General features: G+C 43.6%; 1 protein-coding gene across 11 annotated transcripts in view; it reads left to right on the top strand.

The window, feature by feature from the left end:
- The window catches only part of RYR1 (ryanodine receptor 1), a 273,212-nt gene that overhangs the window by 124,855 nt on the left and 123,599 nt on the right, over window positions 1–24,758 (top strand). For all 11 annotated transcript variants that reach the window (XM_040323298.1, XM_040323302.1, XM_040323300.1 and 8 more), the window contains 10 exons: window positions 75–283; window positions 436–610; window positions 5,143–5,351; window positions 7,149–7,507; window positions 8,776–8,905; window positions 11,984–12,144; window positions 16,802–16,967; window positions 20,886–20,972; window positions 21,073–21,299; window positions 22,191–23,040. In XM_040323298.1, the coding sequence (XP_040179232.1) occupies window positions 75–283; window positions 436–610; window positions 5,143–5,351; window positions 7,149–7,507; window positions 8,776–8,905; window positions 11,984–12,144; window positions 16,802–16,967; window positions 20,886–20,972; window positions 21,073–21,299; window positions 22,191–23,040 (2,573 nt within the window). The remainder of the gene's footprint in view (window positions 1–74; window positions 284–435; window positions 611–5,142; window positions 5,352–7,148; window positions 7,508–8,775; window positions 8,906–11,983; window positions 12,145–16,801; window positions 16,968–20,885; window positions 20,973–21,072; window positions 21,300–22,190; window positions 23,041–24,758) is intronic.

Consider the following 24,758-nt stretch of genomic DNA (forward strand, 5'->3'; position numbering starts at 1 on the left):
TTAAAATTTGAGATTTAAGCGTGATAGCAAAAACAACAGTGGTGCAAAACCCTAACCTGACCTATCTTTCACAGGTGCCCAGGGAGGTATCACAAAGCCACGTACTGAGAGAATGCGCATATTCCGAGCCGAGAAGTCCTATGCAGTGAAGTCAGGGAAGTGGTACTTTGAGTTTGAAGCCGTCACCACAGGGGAGATGAGAGTTGGATGGGCTCGACCTGAAGTGCGACCAGACGTAGAGCTTGGAGCAGATGAACTGGCTTATGTGTTTAATGGCCATAGGGTGAGTAGTGACATAGTATGTGTATGACACGCTTATTTAAACAACTAACAAACTTCAGGAAGGTTCTCTTATCTAGGAACATGGAGTTTCAAGCAGTGTAGGGGCATGGTCTTTTAAATATACACACATATATTGTTTTTGATTTTATACAGGGTCAACGCTGGCACATTGGTAGTGAACCATTTGGACGTAATTGGCAGCCTGGAGATGTAGTTGGGTGTATGATCGACTTGACTGAAATGAACATCATGTTCACCCTGAATGGGGAGATGCTGATCAGTGATTCTGGTTCTGATGTTGCATTCAAGGATATAGAAATTGGGGAAGGTGAGTTAAATCTTTCTATGATGTTCTTGAATGTTAGTTGGATTTCTATGCTTTTCATTTATAAACATGAGGGGAAACCAGATTTCCATTTGTCAGACACATATTTGTGAAACGGCTACATAGGCTGCTGCAAAAAAGGTAACAGTCCAAGGCTCCATTCACACCTTGGCCTTCCATTTTGTGGGTGAAATTGCCGCGATTCTGCCCATGATTTGGAAACGTCGCGGGACGCCCTTGCGATCCCCGCTATTTTGAATGGCACCAAATCACAACGCTATTTTTGCCCGACGAATCGCGGTAAAAACGTGCAAACAGAATTGCGGGTTGCCCGATGCCCAGAATAAGTTCTTGTGCTGCTTTTGGGCGTCCCGCGATTCTGTGTGCACAATTTTACAGCGATTTTTCCATGATTTGTCGGGTGTCAATCGTGGCAAAATCGCACTGCAGTTTGGTGCCATTCAATATAGCGGGAATCGCAAGGGCGTCCCGCAAATTTTCAGCTTCTCTGAATCGAGGGGCAGAATCATGGCGCCAAGGTGTGAATGGAGCCTAGAAGTTATGCTGCACCTTTATTAAAGCCGAAATACACCTTTAAAAAAAACTTTGTGAAAAATCTTCCAAATGATTTAATTTTTACAAACATTTGTGGGGCTTTTGTGTGATTAATACACTTCTATTAGACAACACAAACAAGAGGGTGACCATGCTTGCTCTGACAGAATTAGCACATGATTACAGAGTACAAGTGTCACCTCCCCATCTGCATCCTGCTACTTGAACAATATGGAGGCATCCTGATAAATCGCCATTTCTGCTCAGTCTGCCCCTCCTTCTGTCAGTATGTTCCCTGTCAACACATGTACATGTAGCAGGGCTCCTATGGCAGCCACTCCCTGTTAATGTTGTAGCGCTGTTTTGATGGAGATAGCAGAAGGTCGACATCAAGACAGATTCAGGTACTTATGCTAGTTGTATGCTAAATAAAAATAGTTTTTTGTGTAGCATTACCCCCTAGTCAGGGGCGTAACTAAAAATCACAGAAGCCCGTAGCAAAATGTTGTATGGGCCCCCCCCCCCCCCACAGCTGCCCTAGTGTCAATGCAGCGTTGCCTGTGCCCCATGCAGTGTTGCCTGTGCAGAGGAAGAGGCAAGCTGGCCGGATCAGCAGAGAGCAGGATTGCCCGCTGTAATAGCTTTCATTTGGATTTCCAGTCTTCCCGGGGCTCATCGTCACATAGCCCCACCTCTTGGCCCAACTCCTTTGATGACATCACATGTCCCGCATTGGACCGGCGTTCTGTCTATCAAAGGCGCCGGGCCAAGAGGTGGAGCTATGTGACGTGAGCCCCGGGATCACTGGAAGTTCTAATGAAAGCTATTACAGAGGGCAATTCCGCTCTCTGCCGATACGGACAGCTCGCCTCTTTCTTTCCTCTCTCTTTCCCTGGCTGGGAGACCATGCTGGCAGTAGGGGTGCAATGGATCAAAAAACTCATGGATCGGATCGATCCTCGAATCAGGAGTCACGGATCGGATCATTTTCGGATCAGCAACATTGCCCCCACATTAGTAATACTAGCCAGTAGTTTAACATTGCCCCCACATAGTAATAATAGCCAGTAGTTTAACATTGCCCCACATGACATTAGTAATAATAGCCAGTAGTATAACATTGCCCCCACATTAGTAATAATAAATTCAAGGTACATCTATAGCCACTCAGTAGTATAACATTGCCCCCACATATTAGTAATAATAGCCAGTAGTTTTTGCATTGCCCAACAATCATGATTCAACTCACTGTACTTGCAGTCTTGCAGATGCATTCAAAATAGATTGCGGCGTGCGCTCTGGTAGGAATAGCAGAGGGGTGATGACGTCAGCTCGAACCACCGCCGGGTATACCAAGATGGCCGACCGCTCCGGAGCCGAAGCCGCGGTCTTTCCTAAGGCCACGGCGGGGGTGCGCTCCGCGGTTCGCAGTCTGTGCCGATCCGAACAGGTCGACCCGTTCGGATCGCGGATCAGGCACGATCCGTTGCACCCCTCGCTGGCAGTGTTCTCATCCTCACCGGGCCCCCCCTTTATCCTCACTCGGCTGCGGGCCCCATAGCACCCGGGTAGTTCCACCACTGCCCCTGGTGGAGCTGCTGGATTTTTTGGGTGGCGTGTTGCCTCGTGGCTCCCCTGAAATTCCTAGGGGTGAATGATGCATATTGCATGTAGTAGAAGTAAAGGAATGTCCAGACAGGTGCTCTTTGCTGTGCTCTTTATTACCCAGCCGGGTAAAAACAGTAAAACTTGTGGTGAGGAAAGTAAAGTTGAAGAAGATAGGAGAATAGCAGATTAAGGCGTAATGATAGGAAACAGTCCTGCTCCCAAACGTAACACTCCTTTTCACCACTCCCGCCGGAGTGGGTTTAGTGTACCTGGACAGGCCCCTCCTCACTGACCTGGCAGCCGGAGTATCACTTGGACAATTATAGGATGAAGTCTCTGCCACACACCCTCCTTAGTGAACTTGAACTTGGGAGAAAGTCTCTGCCACAGACCCTTCTCAGTGAGCCTCAGAAGATACCTCTGCCACAGGTCCACTCTGGGTTGAATTATTGGAGATATGCCTCCTTAATTGAGTTACGTCTGGATCTTCTTCGACTTGCCACCCAGGTACCGACCGACAGGTGATCAATCCCTCGGTGTCCGGCTACCTTGATCCCCGGTGGTTTATCCAGGCCCTTTTGGACCGCCAGCCTCTCAATGGCGCTCATCAGACCGACTCCCCAGTAACAATAGACCCCCCCCAAGCAATGGACCACCCAAAGCAAAATCCCACCGGCAGCAACAATAGACCCCCAACCGCAGATCTCCCCACAGCCCCCAACATCAACAGACTCTCCAGCAACAATAGACCCCTCCCTCAGCAGTATATCTCTCCCAGCAATAACTGACCCCCCAGCATCATAAGACCCACCCCCAGCAACAATGGGTCTCCACCAGCAACAATGGGTCTCCACCAGCAACAATAGGTCTCCACCAGCAACAATAGGTCTCCACCAGCAACAATAGACTCCATGCAAAAATAGATCCCCTCCATCTAGAATAAATCCCCCAACAGTCAGCATCAGTAGACCCTGCATCACACCCCAGCACCCCTTGCTATTACATACAGTCAGTACTGTCTACCCTGTGTTCTCGCTGAAAAAAGCCCTGCTTTCTAGTAAGCTAATGAGCCTTTTCATTTTCTAGTGAAAAGACTCAGGGAATAATGACCATGAAAATCAACTTATTATCTTTTCTTCTTAGTGCAGCATTCCTCCTTTTTTGAGTTACAGCACCCTTAAAAAGTACTCAATCTAAAGGCTCCCTAGCCTAAAATGTAAAAAAATAAATATCAGTGGGATACCCAAGAGTGGGATGATGCACGCAACTGCATTGATGAAGTTCATTTCTCCTCAGAACCCCTCCTTTACATTAGAGGTGTTCCCTTTAGATCAGGGGTCTCCAAACTGCGGCCCGAGGGCCAGATGTGGCCATTTGCTAGTCTTTATCCGGCCCTTGGGGCACTATTCCTCCCACTGACACCAACAATGGGGCACTTTTTCGTCCAGTGATACCAGTGATGTGGTTCTATTCCTCTTACTAAGAGGCACACTACTCCTATTGACCACCAGCCCTAAGGCCATATTTATTATCACTCATGCCGGGCCCGTGACATTTTCTGCCCCCGCTGGCCACAATTTAACCCTCCTCAAGTCTGAAGGACAATAAACTGGCCCTATGTTTGAAAAGTTTGGAGACACCTGCTTTAGATCACAGGTGCCCCATTCACATTAGAGTTCCCCTTTACAGAAACCTCTCATCACATTAGAAAGCCCCCCCTTCTCATCAGAGTCCCCCTATACATCAGAGGCCTCCGCTAGACATGAGAGCCCCCCCCATCGCAGAGTCCCCTTTTCCCATCAGAAGCCTTACAGCTCCAGTAGCTTGGAAGAAGATGGGAGATGAAGTAGATCTGGATGGAGGGGCACTTCTGCCCTCTCCTGAATAATGGGGAAACCCTGCATGCCACCTGCCCTGGATCCAGCACCATACATTGCCCCGATGTGTGAGTGGGAAGTTGTCCTGGCCCTAGAACTTCATTGGATGTTGTAGTGCTGGCATCCAGCCTCCCAGCAACATTGCAACACGTGCGCTGATCCAGGATAAACTGTGTCCTGTGTTTGAAGGCACCCCAGTTGAGAAATGCTGTTTTAATGAATACATCTTGTATTAGCAAGCGTTTTTATTCAGTAAAGACAGATTTTTCCCACACTAGTTGTGGTTGATTGGCCCTGACATTCTATAGGGATTATAAAAAAAAAAAAATTGAAACTGCAGTGGTAAATGCCAGATGTAATTTGCACAAAGAAAACGATCCATGTTTCAGTCTTGACATTTTTCCTCTATTTGTGGGACCCTTACTGGGAAACATGCACATATGTGTTGTCTATACCAACAGAACTCAGTCTGTCTTGGTCCATATTCCTTCACAGGTTTTATACCGGTTTGCAGTCTTGGAATGTCCCAAGTAGGGAGACTGAATCTTGGGCAAGATGTGGGCAGTCTGCGCTTCTTTACTATCTGTGGCCTGCAAGAAGGGTTTGAGCCGTTCGCTATCAACATGAAGAGGGAAATTACCACCTGGTTTAGCAAAAGCCTTCCTCAGTTTGCGAATGTGCCTGCAGATCATGGTCACATTGAGGTAGGTGTGTGGTGAAATATTTTTAGTAAATGCTATTTCAATACCTAGCCCAAACAGTATGTTTAACGCACAATGGATATCACTGGTAAACAGTAAGATTAGTCAATGTAGGTATCATAAGACCAAGTTGAACCTAGCAACACAGTAAAAGTCTTTGCCTTCATAAGGGGTTGTGCCAATGGGAAAATGTTGCTTGCAATTGGGTGCATTTAGCCTGCTTTTGAGTTTGCTTTAGATGCTTCTGAATTTCATCGAAATTACCTCATGGTTGCATTGGTCTTATATTTGTTCTCCTTATGACCGGTTTTGTCCTCCTTGTAAGCTGCTTTTGCATTTCCGTTAAATTGCCATGAGAGATGGGCAGTTCTGAATTTGTACCTGGAACTGACCAAAAGACACAGTACTCCTGTGCAATTCACACCAGTGCCGCGGCGGGGATGTGTGAACCGGCTCCATAGAGAGCCGGTCACAATCTTATGCTATGCAAATTGGATGAGGAGAAACCCATAGGTGTGAACTTAGCCTGAATGTAAACATTTTAGACATGTGATTCATTTCGATCTGAAATTCTGACACATTTTTTGTTATTCGGAAATTCGGATGTATTCAAATTCTGAATCACAATAGTAATGAATGTAAGTGAAATAACAAAATTCTAATTTGATTTTGATCCAAATTTGGAAACGAATATGAAATGTAAAATATTGCAATTCTTAGATGTGAAAAAAATTTCGGCAGCCGCATTTGAATTGAAAAAAATTCTAATTGGAATGCAGGTTTAAATTTTACAAATTCGTAAAAATTTTATTGAATTAAACTAATACACAAAATTAAACAAAACAAATTCTGAAAACGAACGTAAAAAAATGTAACTAAACAAATTAGTTGATTAACGAATTGAAATTAAACCCATTTTTTCGTTCTGTACATGTCTAGAAATGATAAAAACTTAGAAGAAACACCAAGTATTGGTTCTACTAACACTGGCAGTTTTAACTAAATCCAAGACGGGTAACCCTTCCAGTTTGTTTGTGTAGTGCTCCAAACCATGCCCGAGAATGGTTAAGCTTATTGGGCCCGGGACAGCTTGGAAGAGGTGTTCTGGGGCACGCTTCACTTGTAGTCTGGTACAGTTCACTTCAGTGTTATTGCAAACCGTGCCTGAGCACAGAGCTCTCCATAGATCTCTTTGGTCTGGCTGGCAGAAGAGTGGGGTCAATTTAAATTGGGCGAGGTTCGATTCAACTGTGCCCAGTGTAAGTACACCCCATCACTGGTCTTTCCATTAAAGCGGAGGTTCACCCAAAAATCCACTTTTTGACATTAGCTGTAGCATACTGCAAACATCTGCAGTATGCTGTTTTTTTTTTTTTTTTTTACTTGTACTTATCGTTATATGAGCCCTTGTTTTCCGGCTCCGAGCGGGGAATGGGCGTTTCTAAGCGAAGAGGAGTTGATTGACGGCTGCTAAGGTGCGTCTTGGCCTCTGTTTAATCTTCAACTGCCATGATGCTGCACATGTGATCAGCCATTGGATGGTTTGACAGTTTGGTTGAGAGCACAACCAATGTGACAGTTAGCATTCCCGGCATGCCAGGAATGTAACTGCTTTTTCAAACTGTTAAATTGATGGGTTTACTTCCGCTTTAAGGATGCTGGAAAGTTCATTTTGAGGGTGAACCTCCGCTTTAAGGACTGGGTATGTTCATTAATTCAGACAATAAGAGGAATTTAGAGCAGATTGTCCACTGGCATGAATACTGACTCTATTTTTTGTTTCAATACCCATCTTTTCAGGTTTCAAGAATAGATGGAACAGTAGATAATCCTCCATGCCTCAAAGTGACGCATAAGACTTTTGGATCTCAGAACAGCAACACTGACATGCTTTTCTTTAGGCTCAGCATGCCTGTGGAATTCTATGAGACCTTCAAATGCACCCCAGGGGCTACACCACTTACTCGTTCTTTTACCATAGTCGAAGAAGAGGTCCTAGATGTGGACATGGACTCTGAATTTGAAGTCCTAAAGAAATCTGCGGCCCGCAAGGAAATAGAAGCAACCAATGAGAAGGATTTAGCTAAGGAAACTCCCAAGGAACCACCAAAGCCAGACAATGAGAAAGATACAACAACAGAAAAGACCAAAAAGAGAGGGTAAAAAAATGCAAAGAGTGGGAATGAGCTCCAGGTTCGGGTTAAACATGATTTATATTTGAACCCCGCAGTTTGGTGAAGGAGTAACACATGGGCAACATTTGGCCAGTTTGCCCACATTCTGAATGATGATATTGACCAAATATGATCATCATCATATTTGGTCAACTGTAAACAAACCTGTTGGGAAACTGTAATTTAGTGGTGATAGTACTACAGCTGCACTAATGTCAGTATTACTGCTGCGCTAGCACTTCAGTAGCGCCACCACCACTAAAGGACTGATCCCTGGCTGGTTTGTTTAAAAAAATGAAAATAAAATTGGCAGCTAGAAATCTGTAATTTAGCGGCAGTTGAACGTCATCAGTTGTGGAGGCTCATGGTTGATGATGAATATTGGATATTGTTTTATAAAAGAATTTTTCATGGGGTGTATGTTTTCTAATTACATTTTCACTCTTTTTGAATGGGAAATAAGTGGAACTATGTACCCTATTAATTTGCCTGGGGAGGGACTGAGTGTCTGTGGGTCCCCGTATTCGAAATGGAGCCTTCAGATTCCCTGTAAGATCCCTTATAAGGGACTCTCCCAATGTTCAAGGCATACGCAGCCTTTATAACGAAATGTATGAGTTTTGGGGGACGCGTCGGGCACTGTCCCCCCTTCTCTGGCCACTCAGGGGGCATGACTGGATATGAGTTTTATATGAATCGATAGCGGGTCCTCCTGCCAATTAATTTTTTTCCTTTTCTTAAAGGGGCAGTGCCAAGATTGTGAATCCCTCTACCAACTCTTAAAAATACCCTTATCCAGGCAAGGAAAGAGGGGGAAGCAAGTGTAGCTATTGGCAGGGTACCTTGCAATTCGGTGCTAGATCTAAATGAATGCTGTAATTAAGCAGCATACATTGTAATGTTTTGTAAATTCACCTGTAGGTTTAAGCCATCCCCAAATCATGTTCTTTAAAGAACTTGTTAAATTTTTAATGTTGCTCTTTAAGCTGCATTAAAATTATTAAAATTGTATGTTTTTTCATATTTCCATGTCATTCTAAGGTGGTGTCTGCTAAAAAAAGGGCAGAAAAAAAATATGATTCTGTTCAAATAGACTTCAGTGGGGTTTGGCACTATGTTCAGGGTCAGTGGTCTTTTTGCTGGGTTCACCAAAACGTACGTGAACCAAACTTTTCCTGCTCATTCCTATTGACCATAAACTTTCTGTGCAAAGCTTCCTGTCTCAAGGTTCTTTAATTTTTTTTATTTTTCAGGTTTCTTTTTAAACCCAAGAAACCATCCTTCATCTCTCCACCTCCTGTTGTGCCAGCAATGCCACGTTTGATGAGAGAAGTAGTGCCAGATGACCGGGATGATCCTGAAATCATTATGAACACCACAACAGTATGGAATCTCATCATTTTTTATAGAACTTTACAAAAAGTTCATTTGTAGCTGTGCACAAAAATTACAGGAAAATCAATCTTATGCATGACTGTTGGTGGTACAAGAATCTTAAAGTGGATGTAAACCTGGTGATCACACAGTATAATCTAAAGGCAACCCACTAAGGTGCCCATAGTTAGAAACGTCATGCATATGTACCTTTTAAAATGTTAATCTTTTCAGCTGTAAGAGCCCCGCAAAAGTCTAGATTTCATGGACGGGTCTCTCTGCCGAAGCTTTGGGGTGGAGTCGTATGGTCACATGACTCCCCAGCCCACCTTTACACTCCCTTTAGCCCAGGGGTCTCAAACTGGCGGCCCTCCAGCTGTTGCAAAACTACAAGTCCCATGAGGCATTGCAAGGCTGACAGTTACAAGCATGACTCCCACAAGCAGAGGCATGATGGGACTTGTAGTTTCACAACAGCTGGAGGGCCGCCAGTTTGAGACCCATGCTTTAGCCTATCAGCGTTGCAAAGGCAGAACCTCGCATAGGCAGAGCACGCTCACGGCCACAATCTATAGCGCATGTCATCTGCTCGGCACCAGTGTTCTTTAAGAATTAGAGACCCATCAGAATAGGCAATGGAAGCAACGTTCCATCACAACATCCACGATGGCCATCTTGCTACACCCCGCACTCGCCTGCAGTCATGCAGAGGAAGAAAGCAGATGTCGGTCACAGCAGTGAGGTATGTGGTGACACAAATTTCTCTGGTTGTCGGTTTTAGCCTAGGAAAAAAAGGCAAGAGGATTGCTCAGCGCTGGATTAACTCTTCGTGGCAAGACTGGGCACAGAAAACTTAACATTCTTTACTGTACCAGTTAGAAGTCTTCATTTTTTTCCCACTTCCAGCCATATAACAGAATGACGTGTGCAAAGTGGTTAAGTTATCCTGGCTGGACATCATATGACGTCCAGTCAGGATAAGCCGTGATCGCACGCATCGCGATGATCGGTGCTGTGGTGTGTCAATCTGACACACCACAAATCCATTTGTGGTAAAGAGGCTCTTTACCACGTGATCAGCTGTGACCAATCACAGCTGATCACTGTGTGTAACCAGAAAGTGCAGGTAAGGCCCCTTTCACATTTATACGACTTCAAAGTCGTGCGATTTTGCCACGTTTTTAGGCCGCGATTTTGCAGCGATTTGGGATCAGTACAATTTAGACTTTGCCACAACTTTGGCATTAACCAATAAAAACATACATGGTGTGAGGCAATTCCTTTTCCTGCCACCGCAGTTGTCATTGCTGCTGCAGCAGTAGCAGTGCATGAGGAAGAAGAAGAGGAGAAGCAGAGGCGGAGAAAACTTTGATATTGGGTACATCCCATCATTGCCAATCGTGAAGATAGGGGTCAATTTTGGGTCCTCTATAATGAAGAATGAGAAGAATGCTCCTTACATTGGTGGTCAGTGGGAAGAATGCTCCTTACATTGGTGGTCAGTGGGAAGGATGTCCCTTACATTGGTGGTCAGTGAGAAGAATGCTCCTAATATTGGTGGTCAGTGGGAAGAATGCTCCTTACATTGGTAATCAATGGGAAGAATGTCCCTTACATTGGTGGTCAGTGAGAAGAATGCTCCTAACATTGGTGGTCAGTGGGAAGAATGCTCCTTCCATTGGTGGTCAGTGGGGAAGGATGCCCCTTACATTGGTGCTCAGTGAGAAGAATGCTCCTTACATTGGTGATCAGTGGGAAGAATGTCCCTTACATTGGTGATCAGTGGGAAGAATGCTCCTAACATTGGTGGTCAGTGGGAAGAATGCTCCTTACATTGGTGGTCAGTGGGAAGGATGTCCCTTACATTGGTGGTCAGTAGGAAGAATGCTCCTTACATTGGTGATCAGTGGGAAGACTGTCCCTTACATTGGTGGTCAGTGAGAAGAATGCTCCTTACATTGGTGGTCAGTGGGAAGAATGCTCCTTACATTGGTGGTCAGTGAGAAGAATTCTCCTTACATTGGTGGTCAGTTGGAAGGATGTCCCTTACATTGGTGGTCAGTTGGAAGGATGTCCCTTACATTGGTGGTCAGTGAGAAGAATGCTCCTTACATTGGTGGTCAGTGGGAAGAATGTTCCCTTCATTGGTGGTCAGTGGGATATTGTCTTTGTAGTTTGTCTTTGTAGTTTATCTTGTCTTTTTAGTTTGGGCCACACAAATCATAAATAGCTGGGCACTCACGGATAAATCGAATGATTTGCTCATTATCGAGGACGTCTTTTTTTTTTTTTTTTTTTTTTTACCTGTTTGGAGCACATTGTTCCTGAGGGAAAAATCAGGAAGTGAATGTGTGGTGGAAAAATGTGCTTGAGAGGGGGCTTCTATGCTGAAAGAGATTAATTTCTTTGAGTCCACACGTTCCGGTAAGCCTGCCACCCTATTGGTGGAGGGTTAACACGTCATACACAAGAAGTCACGTCTATTTCAAGCATCACTTTCAAATCTGAGTTTCAGAAATTTGTGTGACACGCAGTGGACTTTTTTATGTATTTATGGTCACAAATAATTAGTTTTTTTGGATTTATTTCTCTTCACATTTGTTTACCATTTTTTTCCTCAGTGAGAGATCACTATAATTATTATTATATGCATACTATTCACATATAAGTGAGCGATCACTACGTTTGTTATTTTGGATACAATAATTTTGTTATTTATTGTATTGTCTTAGCACTACACTTACACACCACATATTTTTTCTGCTTTTTTTCAAATAGCCGTGTTAGCAGCTACAACATTTATTAGCAGCGCAGGGTTACTTACAACACCTCTAGATGACCTTGTCCCAGCACTGCCCCCTCATTTTTAAGTTGTGTTTTGAAAATGCATCAGCCAGAGAACTGATGATGTTGCTAGTTACTACTCCGAAATTTCGCACTTTGACAACAGTTGTGAAAAGCAAAAACTGTAATGGTTTATCATAAATGTGAACATTTAAAGGTATCAGACTGCGTATAGTCGTCGTAGATTTTCCTACTGGTACAGGGCCGTCTAATCTTTATTTGTATGTTCTGTATTCTATTTAGTATTATTACTCGGTGAGGGTATTCGCTGGACAGGAGCCCACTGGAGTGTGGATTGGCTGGGTGACTCCTGACTACCATCTGTATGATATGAACTTTGACCTGAACAAAGTTCGCAATGCCACCATCACTATGGGTGATGATAAAGGAAACATCTTTAACAGGTGAGAGAACATGATTGTGGTATTACAACTAGAAAATAGCTGACCCTATCGAAGAAACGCTAGCAATATGGGTAAGGTAACGTTGGAACTTGTTGGTGGCGGAACGACGTGTGGAGAGTCCTAAACCTTCAAGCATGTAAAGATCTGGTGGGTTAGGAGCACTGTGTGTGGATAGAAAGTCTTAACTCCAGCCACCTACAGAAAAATTATTACTTTGTTAGTGCATGACAAAAAACAAGGCCAACACATTTTGGAAGTTTACAGATTCCCCTTTATTTGGGCTTTGGTAGTTTTAGATCTATCTGAAATGAGCACTGCAGATTGTGTCCCAATATGATAACCATGCTCTGGAGTGTCTTCTGTGCATGCAGTTGTACCTTTAAAAAAAGTCTGACCATTTGTTTGCAAATCATCTGTTTAACGGAACCCCAAATGGGACAGGGGTTAAAGCTGTTTAAGATATTCCATTCCCGAACCCAAGACAGCTATCGACACTCCACAGTCAGGCAAACAAACCCCAATAACGAGACACACAGCTCTGTTTGAGGTTCCAGATGAATAGACCCTTTATTGAGAAAAACAGGCTCTTCTATACTGTTAGGATCCTGCAGTAACCAAAATGAACAATGACTCAACTCCACCCCCAACATCAGACAATGGTTCCTAACTAGCATCAATACACATCTTTCAGTAGCCCATTCTGGCTCCAGCTCTGACATAATTTACATGCGCTAATTAACTACAGCTGATATTTCAGACACCTGGCATTTAGGCTGTCTGTTAACTCACAATACACATTTATCATCAATAGACCTTCACACAATACAGTGTCAATTAGCACAAGCCACAATGACAGATCCTCAGAAGTTAGTCTGGATTTTAATACACATCACAACAGACAATAGAATGCAATCACAGCAAGCTTTATAGTACACTACAGCCAGCACACAAAATATATATATACACACACAATTAAATCTGACTAGCCCAGACCATAGTGGGGTTCTCATTCACCCTGTGCCCCTATTCGAGACACATGGTGATATACACATAAGAGGCATCAGGGAGTTTCTGGGTCCCATGGGCCCTTCTGTTACAATCTGACAATTACAAGATTTTTTTTTTCTATTTGGAACGAGTCAGGTGAACTTCCTGTAAAGTGTTACTAAACCCACAACAGTAAAATTGGTCTGTATATGCAGCATAGCATACTTGTTATACTCACTGTGGAACTTAAGGGTTAATCCTCTGCATTGTGTAAAAAGGCTGTATGCAAAGATCCTTCCCATCCTGCACTGTCTACAGGGAGTGCAGAATTATTAGGCAAGTTGTATTTTTGAGGATTAATTTTATTATTGAACAACAACCATGTTCGCAATGAACCCAAAAAACTCATTAATATCAAAGCTGAATATTTTTGGAAGTAGTTTTTAGTTTGTTTTTAGTTTTAGCTATTTTAGGGGGATATCTGTGTGTACAGGTGACTATTACTGTGCATAATTATTAGGCAACTTAACAAAAAATAAATATATACCCATTTCAATTATTTATTTTTACCAGTGAAACCAATATAACATCTCAACATTCACAAATATAAATTTCTGACATTCAAAAACAAAACAAAAACAAATCGGTGACCAATATAGCCACCTTTCTTTGCAAGGACACTCAAAAGCCTGCCATCCATGGATTCTGTCAGTGTTTTGATCTGTTCACCATTAACATTGCGTGCAGCAGCAACCACAGCCTCCCAGACACTGTTCAGAGAGGTGTACTGTTTTCCCTCCTTGTAAATCTCACATTTGATGATGGACCACAGGTTCTCAATGGGGTTCAGATCAGGTGAACAAGGAGGCCATGTCATTAGTTTTTCTTCTTTTATACCCTTTCTTGCCAGCCACGCTGTGGAGTACTTGGACACGTGTGATGGAGCATTGTCCTGCATGAAAATCATGTTTTTCTTGAAGGATGCAGACTTCTTCCTGTACCACTGCTTGAAGAAGGTGTCTTCCAGAAACTGGCAGTAGGACTGGGAGTTGAGTTTGACTCCATCCTCAACCCGAAAAGGCCCCACAAGCTCATCTTTGATGATACCAGCCCAAACCAGTACTCCACCTCCACCTTGCTGGCGTCTGAGTCGGACTGGAGCTCTCTGCCCTTTACCAATCCAGCCACGGGCCCATCCATCTGGCCCATCAAGACTCACTCTCATTTCATCAGTCCATAAAACCTTAGAAAAATCATTCTTGAGATATTTCTTGGCCCAGTCTTGACGTTTCAGCTTGTGTGTCTTGTTCAGTGGTGGTCGTCTTTCAGCCTTTCTTACCTTGGCCATGTCTCTGAGTATTGCACACCTTGTGTTTTTGGGCACTCCAGTGATGTTGCAGCTCTGAAATATGGCCAAACTGGAGGCAAGTGGCATCTTGGCAGCTGCACGCTTGACTTTTCTCAGTTCATGGGCAGTTATTTTGCGCCTTGGTTTTTCCACACGCTTCTTGCGACCCTGTTGACTATTTTGAATGAAACGCTTGATTGTTCGATGATCACGCTTCAGAAGCTTTGCAATTTTAAGAGTGCTGCATCCCTCTGCAAGATATCTCACTATTTTTGACTTTTCTGAGCCTGTCAAGTACTTCTTTTGACCCATTTTGCCAAAGGAAAGGAAGTTGCCTAATAATTATGCACACCTGATATAGGGTGTTGATGTCATTAGACCACACCCCTTCTCATCACAGAGATGCACATCACCTAATATGCTTAATTGGTAGTAGGCTTTCGAGCCTATACAGCTTGGAGTAAGACAACATGCATAAAGAGGATGATGTGGTCAAAATACCCATTTGCATAATAATTCTGCACTCCCTGTATCTGGGGAAGGCCAGCTAACATGGGCAGTGTACCCAACCAGCACATGCTAAGTTGTGTCTTTTATGCTGACGAGAACAGTTACTTGCTGATCAGAGCTAGCCAGGTCACATGATATTGACATCACACATGTGGGCGTGTATACAGGCTGCACTGGAAGTCTTCCCCTTCCTGAACTCCCAGCACTGGAGAGACTCTGCATTTTATCATGTAACCATGGTATACAGATTATCCAAAAGGGTATATAGTGGCAGTATTTTAATGTAAGAAGAAGATTTATAAGCTGTGGGCACTGTGGGGGGTGTCACGGATTAACTATTTTCATATTACTGGGTTTAGTAACACTTTAACGGGTTAAGACCCGGACCAATATGCAGTGCGTCGGTTTAACTGACAATTGTGCGGTCGTGCGACGTGGCTCCCAAACAAAATTTACGTCCTTTTTTCCCACAAATAGAACTTTCTTTTTGTGGTATTTAATCACCTCTGCATTTTTTTTATTTTTTGCGCTATAAACAAAAATAGAGCGACAATTTTGAAAAATTTTGACAATTTTGAAAAAAATATATTTTTTACTTTTTGCTATAATAAATATCCCCAAAAAAAGATATAAAAAAACATTTTTTTCCCTCAGTTTAGGCCGATACCTATTCTTCTACATATTTTTGGTAAAAAAAAAATCCCAAGAAGCGCTTGATTCGTTTGCGCAACATTTATAGCGTTTACAAAATAGGGGACAGTTTTATGGCATTTTTTAAATTTTTTTTTTTTACTAGTAATGGCAGCTATCAGCGATTTTTTTCGTGACTGTGACATTATGGCGAACACATCGGATACTTTTGACACATTTTTGGGACTATTGTCATTTTCACAGCGAAAAGTGCTATAAAAATGCGCTGATTACTGTGAAAATGACAATGGCAGTGAAGGGGTTAACCACTAGGGGGCGCTAAAGGGTTAAGCGTGTACTAATGTGTTTTTTCTAACTGTAGGGGGGGCGTGCCTGGACGTGTGACGTCACTGATCGTCGTTCCCTATGACAGGGAACAGATGATCAGTGACAAGCCACAAAGAAGAACAGGTAAGGTTTGTTTACACTCACCTCTCCCCATTCTTCAGCTCCTGTGACCTGATCGAGTCCGCGGGTTCCGCGGCCTCAGAGCTTCGGACCAGGTTGCGAGCGTCCCGCCGGAGGAGCACTCGCGACCCACGGCTGGGCTCTTAAAGGGGACGTACCTGTACGTCCATGTGCCCAGCCGTGCCATTCTGTCAACGTATATCGTCGTGCGGCGGTCCTTAAGTGGAAGCCTAGTACAGCTCAGGTCAGAGCCGCTATATTAACAATATGATGTTAGTACAACAATCTCCCCTGCTGTTTTGACAGGGAGACACCCCTCCGACTGCCAGAATACTTGGTTAGTGCTCTTGGCCATTGGCTGAGAATGCTGATCGGGAGACAGTGGGCAGACCTATGTCGGTCATGGATTGGCTGCAGTACACACCGAATGTCAGAACAGTTTCTATTGAACTGGCTGATGCTGCCCAACATTCGGTCCATGTGAATGGGGCTTTAGACTGTGAATAGCAGAGTACACCTACCACAGAAGAGAACAGTGGGATGGTTCTATTGCTTTCTATCTGTTGTTTTACTCTATACATTCTGAGACCCAGTTATTCCAAAATTGTGTTGCTCAGCCTTTCATTGTGTAGATTGATAAAATATTTAGAATTTTTTTGTTTCATGCAAAATTGATTTTTTTTTTTACCTAGTAAATACTTTTGTTTTTCTCAGCATTAATCGCAGTAATTGTTATATGGTTTGGGGTGGAGAATTCAGCAACAACACTCAACAGGCTCGTGTCCGAAAGGAAGACCTTGTTGTTGGTTGCCTAATTGACCTGGCTACCGGACTCATGACATTTACAGCCAATGGGAAGGAGGTCAACACTTTCTTTCAGGTAGGTGTCATCCTGGAAGTTCTGCTAACAGTTTTTGCAGTACTTTTTTTTTTTTTTTAGGGCGGACATCACCAGGAGATGTGATCTAGGCAATATCTGATTGCCTTCTGGGGGATCTAGGAGGATTTTTTTTCTCCCACTGGTGCGACCTGGATCATGCTTTATTAGGGTTTTTTTTTTGCCTTTCTCTGGATAAACTGTGGGTATAGGTTTGTGTATATGGAGTTTTGACATATTACCACTTTTCTGTATAATTTTTGCTTTATATACTATTTGCAAATGCTGAAATCTTATAGTGCTTTAAATACTGTAAAAGCCTCTTTTTTTTTTTTTTTTTAAGTGTATTTTGTGCGTGTTCTCGAGAGAGGAGCCGGACTGCAGGAGTTGGGAGGCCTCCCCCAGAGGCAATCTGCCACCTTTCTCCATGCCCCGGGTGGCAATGGTGGGTGTGTGAGGGGGTCCTCCCACATAGCCCGCCCTACCTGCTCCGCTTTGAAGCCCAACGGGGCAGAGGGACTCCCTATAAGGGAGTGAGAGGATCTAGCCCGCTCAACCAGCCCCGTTAGTCCTTCACCTCTCTTTTTAGAGACCACGTGGTCAAAGTGCGTGCATGTTAACCCAATTTCGAGTGCGTGTAAGTGTGGTGGTTTTTGTGGGAGGGGGGTGGGCGTACTAAGCGCAGGCTTACCTCGCATAGCACACCCACCAGGAGCCCGGCTGAGACCACCAAACTCAATTCACATGTAGCTGAGACCGGGATCCGAACCCCTAGCTGCAGAGGTGAATGGCTTATCAGCGCAGTGCCAATCGCGTTGAGCCACCGCAGCTCCCCTGTAAAAGCCTCTTCATTCATTTAACACTAGTCCAACTACATTCTGTCATGATTACTTAGATCATCAGTGGTTCTCAACCACCCAGCTGTGGCCTGCTGCCGTGGCAATGATCGCGGCCTCCCTCCTCCCAGGCCTCCAGCCTTCTGCAGATCCCCTAACTTTTCACAGTGTTTACCAGATCCCATAGTGCTGCCAACCTGCTATAACTGCCTGCAGTTCCCCTCAACCCCACAAAGTACCTCCAGGCTCCCGGAGAAGCCTCAAACTCCTCAGTGACCAAGTTTTTTTCAGAGCTTCCACTCAATAGTGCCCCCAACCTTCAAGACTATCCCACAGAACCTCTCAACCTCCCATAGTACCTCCTAGCCTCTGCAGTGGCCTCCAGTCTCCCACAGTGCCTCTGCAAATCCTAGGTCAAATAAATGCAAACCCGAGCTATCCGTTTTTATGCAATGAAAAATTTATAGAATAACGCAGAGGCAATTTTTGTTTTATTTTTTTAAAGTGCTTTTTTTTATTTTTAAAGTGTATTTTGTGCGTGTACTCGAGAGAGGAGCCGGACTGCAGGAGTTGGGAGTAGGCAGGCCTCCCCCAGAGGCAATCTGCCACCTTTCTCCATGCCCCGGGTGGCAATGGCGGGTGTGTGAGGGGGGTCCTCCCACACAGCCCATCCTACCTGCTCCGCTTTGAAGCCCAACGGGGCAGAGGGACTCCCTATAAGGGAGTGAGAGGATCTAGCCCGCTCAACCAGCCCCGTTAGTCCTTCGCCTCTCTTTTTAGAGACCGCGTGGTCAAAGTGCGTGCATGTTAACCCAATTTCGAGTGCGTGTAAGTGTGGTGGTTTTTGTGGGAGGGGGGTGGGCGTACTAAGCGCAGGCTTACCTCGCATAGCACACCCACCGGGAGCCGGGCTGAGACCACCAAACTCAATTCACATCTAGCCGAGACCCGGGATCCGAACCCCTAGCTGCAGAGGTGAATGGCTTGTCAGCGCAGTGCCAATCGCGTTGAGCCACCGCAGCTCCTGTACGCAGAGGCAATTTAACCAAATAAATAACCAATTTTCCAATATGGTTCAATTGAGCTTTATTGCCTTTGTTGTATCAATGCTCCACAGATCACAGATCTTGGTTAAAGTATATCTAGACCCAAAAACTAATTATAATTTATTTCTGCTAACCAGTCCTTAGCTGTGGTGGCTGCATTTTTTTTTTGGTGTTTTTATTTTTAAGGTTTTTTTTTTACTTGGTCCTAGGATGACATTGCTCACTAACCCATCTGTATCAAGACAAGACGCAAGATAGGACTATGAAACCTCTCCTATTGTCTATAACATAGAGGGGTATGGTTCTGTAGTTTTCAGATGTAACACGTAATACTAGCCAGCACAGGAAAATTTCTTGAAAGATTAGCTTTTTTTATTTTTCATTTTTATACAGATATAACAAAATTATTTCCCTACTATATTTAACAGAACAAAAGGGAACAAGTAAGAGACTTTCATTTTTAAGGGTTTGGATATGCTTTAAAAATAAAATTTTCTTCTGGTGCTTCAACCATGTGTTGATGGAGAACATTACCTTCTGTCTTCAGAAATTGGCTTTCCCAGCTAAATATATACATGAAATACACATATGAAAGTGCTTTACCTGCCTGCAAGCAGGTATTTCTGCCCATTTTTTCTGACATTTACACATTACTGCCAACACAGCACAGCTAGCTTTGGGAACTTGCTTCTCTATAGGTCACATCATTAATACATCCAAGTCTTATCCTTTCCCAGCCTTTGACTGACTAGTAAAGGAGAAACAGCAGACTGGTAAACTCATCTCTTCGTCACTCTCCTCTACCCTCCTGTTGGCATGTTCCTTGTTAGAACACGAGTGCTGAAGCACAACTGACTGGCTCCTTGAGCCTTCATGACTTTTCTTGTCCTGCCCCCTTGCTGGTTTGCCTTTCCACATATTTTCACACTGTAGCACCCTCCTAGTGTAGGATGCTAGGTACATTTAGTTTTTGGTTCCTTCTGTAATCAAGGGAGCAGTGATCGTCTGTTCTGGTCTGTTCAGGGTTTCCCAGACTGGGAGTTTGATTGCTCTTTCCCTGCCTCCCAACCTTTGGAAGAAGCTTCCAGAGCTTACGAAGGGGGATGCCAGTAACCAATCTGAATATTTATTGTACACCAGCTAATCCCTGAGAGGAGGGGGCTGGTAATGTGATACATAGTCTGAAGCACTGGAGAGCTGTGTTACAAAGCCTTAGGAGCTGCTGCCTTTAAGAAGCCCATGGCATGTGTAGCCTCATCTGTGTTGGGGCTGAGGGCCTGGATGGATCCTCTTAGAAGCTGAGTGCAGGATCTCACCAGAAGGGATCTGGTCTGGAGAAGGACTTGTCTCATTGGACCGTGTCCAGAGGAAGCTGGAAGGTGACAGTTGTCTTGTGAGTTGACTTGTCAGTAAAGACCCTAAATTGTTCCCTGCGACTATGCAGTGTTCTATGCAGTGTTCTGGAAATCGCATTGGGTACCAATAGTTGTGCAGAGGCGCAAGGTAACCAGAAGCCAAAGAAACTTGCATCATGGCACCCATGGACTCAAAGTTAACTGATGGTTTTCAGCTGTGAGGGTTTAGACTGCCCAACATTCACATTTACTTAGGGAGAAGATTGCCCTCTAATGGCTATGAGCTAATAGTTTTGGAGTACCCCATCCCCCAACTTCTCTCTTGTTTAAAGTTTTTTCAAGCAAAAATCTTAAGACATTACCTAAACTGTGTTTATAGGAGGCAGACTATATGTACTGGTGCTTGAAGGAATGATGGCCTCTCTACTTTTAGGGAATAGCCAGTTAATACCAGTGTACCCTTCAGGGATAGCGCTACAAAACATTCACTATTCTTCCCATACCTTTTTAGTATCTACCTTTTTTTTTTTTTTTTTTTTTTTTTGTGTAATGTTTGTGTTACAGCCCCTATATGTCCTTTCTTTGAACAACACTGTGGAAGAATTTGGTGCTTAAACCAATAGTAATGACTTCTGTCAGAATTTTAAGTCTAAGTTTTCATTTACCATCTTCCTATCCTACCAGGTTGAGCCCAACACAAAACTCTTTCCAGCTGTCTTTGTAACTCCTTTGCATCAAACCTTGTTCCAGTTTGAACTTGGAAAACTGAAGGTAGGGAAAAATACTTTTTTTATAAATTTTCTGTAAAACAAGATTTTTGTATTTAATTTTATATCCTTAACTAAAACATAATTACTTTGCCTGTTTGCAGAACATCATGCCTATCTCTGCTGCCATGTTTCGGAGTGAAAGCAAGAACCCAGTGCCGCAGTGTCCACCTCGTCTGGATGTCCAGGTGCTGACACCAGTGGTATGGAGCCGTATGCCAAATGATTTCTTAAAGGTGGAATCTTCAAAGGTCAGCGACCGGCATGGCTGGATGGTAGAGTGTACAGATCCATTGATGATGATGGCTCTTCATATACCTGAAGAGAATAGGTAACAACATTGATGCAAATTTTTGATTTCTCTGCCCAGTAGTCACGGACCAGATTGCTGCTAAAACAAAACTGTTGAATCAACTTTGCATGTTTCATTTATGTAACCATTTTGGATGGTGTTGTTTTGGAGGGCAGTCTGACGATTGCATTGCAGGATAACAGGTAAAAGCTTGTCCATAGCAGAAGTCACATTTTTGGGGATATATACTGTGTATATATAATCGTTGAGCAGAAATCACAAAGATTTTGTGTGCGGTGGGTTGATGGTATTTAGGGGAAACCAGTGCCAGATGCTGGGGGGTAGCAAAGAAAATGGGGGAAATGTCAAAAAGGTGGCAAGGAGATGTGATTGAGAAGTAGAAAGTCACTTATAGTGAAGGTGTCATTGGTGCTAGAAATAATAGAAATCTGTTTGCTTGTTCCTATCCACTTTTCATACATTCCTTGTGGCTCTTCCCTATGATGAGCCTTATCTTGGCCAATAGGTATGTGCAGAGAGAGTGGATAGTCTTAAACTCAATCAGAAAGTGTCAAAGCTTTGCTCAGTGAGAACAGGCCTGCATTTTCTCAGAGTACAGTGCTGAAAATCTACTGCAGGTATTATGCCGGTACCTCTAGGTAATTTTGACAAAAATAAGGCATAGTCACTTTAAGTTAGGTCTGGACTAGCAATCGCTGGTGCCGTTTTGTTAGTGGCTTGGTAGAACCCTAAAAGATGCGGATCCTCCGAGCGCTATATTTATGGACTGCTTTGAAGAGGAAAATTCTTAGCATTGTTAAGGTTTAAGCTGCCTTCATTTTTTTTGTCAAGTTGTAGTTCTTAAACCAACAGCAAAATAACCTCCAAAAAATGCTCAACTGTTAAAGTAAATTGTTTTGTTTCTTGTAGGTGTATTGATATCCTGGAATTGTCAGAACGTTTGGATTTGCTAAAGTTTCACTATCACACCCTTAAACTCTACTGTTCAGTCTGTGCTTTAGGAAACAATCGTGTGGCTCATGCCCTGACCAGCCATGTTGACGAATCTCAGTTGCTTTATACTATTGAGAGTAATAACCTGTCAGGTCTTCTTCGGAGTGGCTTCTATGATCTTCTTATTAGCATCCACTTGGAGTCCGCCAAGAGAGGTCGTATGACTATGAACAGCGAGTTTATCGTTCCTATGACTGACCAGACAAAGAGTATCACATTGTTCCCCAATGAAAACAAAAAGCATGGGCTTCCTGGTGTTGGCATGAGTACATGTCTTAGACCAGATCTGCATTTTTCCCATACTTGCTTTGTTAGCACTATCAGTGAACTTTACCAGCACAGTCCATACATCCCACTGGATATTCTCAAGACCAAGGCTATCAACATGTTGACAGAATCTGTCCAGGATGGTGGACAACACACCAGGGATCCTGTTGGAGGAAGTGTGGAATTCCAGTTTGTACCGGTCCTAAAGCTCATCTCCACCCTTCTAATTATGGGTGTCTTTCAGGATGATGATGTACGACACATCTTAAAGATGATTGAACCAAATGTGTTTTCTGAGGAGGAGCCAGCAGAGGAAGGCGGAGAGGAGGGAGCAGAAAAGGAGGCAACAGAAAAAGGAGACGAGGAGGGAGAAGAAGGACAGGAGAAGACCGAAGGAGAAGACGAAACGGTTGAAGCTGGAGAGGCTGAAGTAAAAGAAGAGGAGAGCCTGGAAGAAGGCTTACTGCAAATGAAGTTGCCTGAGTCTGTGAAGTTGCAGGTATACTTCTTTTAGTTTCATATGCATTCATTTTTCCATTCATTGGCTGCTTTTTGATATTAAGGCCAAAAGAAGCACTGTCCTGCCACTGTAGTGTTCATCTAAATGCGAGATGGGTACAAGCTTTGGTATATGTAGAAAATCTGCTACAGGAAAGGGCACAGCCTTTTTAAATTCAATTCTAAATCTTTTTAGTGCTTGGCAGTAAAGATTGGATCTATTTATTGAAAAAACAATGGTTGACAGATGGGGTGCACATGCAGCTATACAATGAACTGCAAGTGTGTGCTTTTAAAGGCTCCAATAACCTATCTGGCAAGGGCAATTTCTTTGATTCTGACTATCTTAGAGTTGGCTCTGCATATCAGAAAGGTAAAGTATTGCATAGAAAAACAAAGTCAAGCAGCATTAAGGCCAAATGTCGGCCCCATTCACTCACCTATAATGGGCGCTAATCAGCTATATTACCCCCCAGATAAAGAACGTCTCTATCGGGTGGGGGGTCTGATCTGAGTCTTTGCCTCGGGTAAAAGAATGTCTAGCTTCACCACTGTGACTGTATATAAACCTAAGTAACAAAGTTTGGAAAACACTAAGCCACACAGAATCGGTTGCAGTAATTTCCCCCACCAGCTGCACTGATCACCCACTCTATTCACATGCAATTTTTTTCCCCCCCTGCTACTCGGGCCCTGCCACGTGCCTGCCATGCAATGTGCTCTTACCGGCGCTGCTGTCCTCCCTTTGCTCCCTTCCTTCCTTTAATGAGCACAGCGAGTGATTGGTACCGTAACTGCCTACTAACTACTAAGCTTTGGTTTGTGAATGAGCAGGAAGCCTCAGAAGGCTTCCTATTTAATGATCTCCAGTGCAGCTGAGGCTGCAGAGTAAGGGATTGGGGAAGTTGTGCTTAGTCCCTTTCTCTGGACCAAAACTGATACGTCGGAGGTCTGTTTAGACCATTGATATTTCACCAAAGACCCCCCAACAGCATTGTGAATTTTTATTTTTTTACAAAATATTTAAAAATGTAAAAAATAATAATTAAAATAATTAAAGAAATTAATACAGGGGAAAAGAGGGTCAGTGTATACATATAGAGAGAGTGTAAAAGTGTGTACAGGGGGTGAATTTAATTTGGGTTATTTTTCCTGGTTGTGTTTGTTTCTAATCAGACTAAAAGACCACGCCTAATACGTAGCATAGTTTTGCTCCACAGTTCACCATCTCCCTTCTAGGTGCCCCAGTGTATTACTTTGTTTAGGGGCCCATGATGTTATTAAGATTGCACTTACCCGGAGATGAGGCTTGAAATCGCTATATTTAATCCTCACCTACGTGGCAGATTAGAAGCAGCACCGATGCAAAAAGGTCATTGATAAGCCAGCTATGACTGTAGAATTAGGAGATTATTAAGTCTCACCTTTGTGGCGGATTAGGTGGGGTGCTTCCTGAAAGGAAGAAGAGTTCACAGAAGCAAGCTTTATTAAAGACCTGATTCTTGGATCACTCTACTGGTGGCGCCCCTCTCATAATACATTATGGAAGTGAGGCTTAAAATTGCCTAATTCAAACCTCACCTATGCGGTGATTGTGCATGCCTTCATACTACAGGTACGGTGAAACATGCAGCATTAAGGCCAAATGTCAGCCCCCATTCACTCACCTATAATGGGTGCCAAACAGCTATATTACCCCCCTAATAGAGAACTTCGCTC

This window comes from Rana temporaria, chromosome 9, assembly GCF_905171775.1.
Source record: "Rana temporaria chromosome 9, aRanTem1.1, whole genome shotgun sequence".
NCBI lineage: Eukaryota > Metazoa > Chordata > Amphibia > Anura > Ranidae > Rana > Rana temporaria.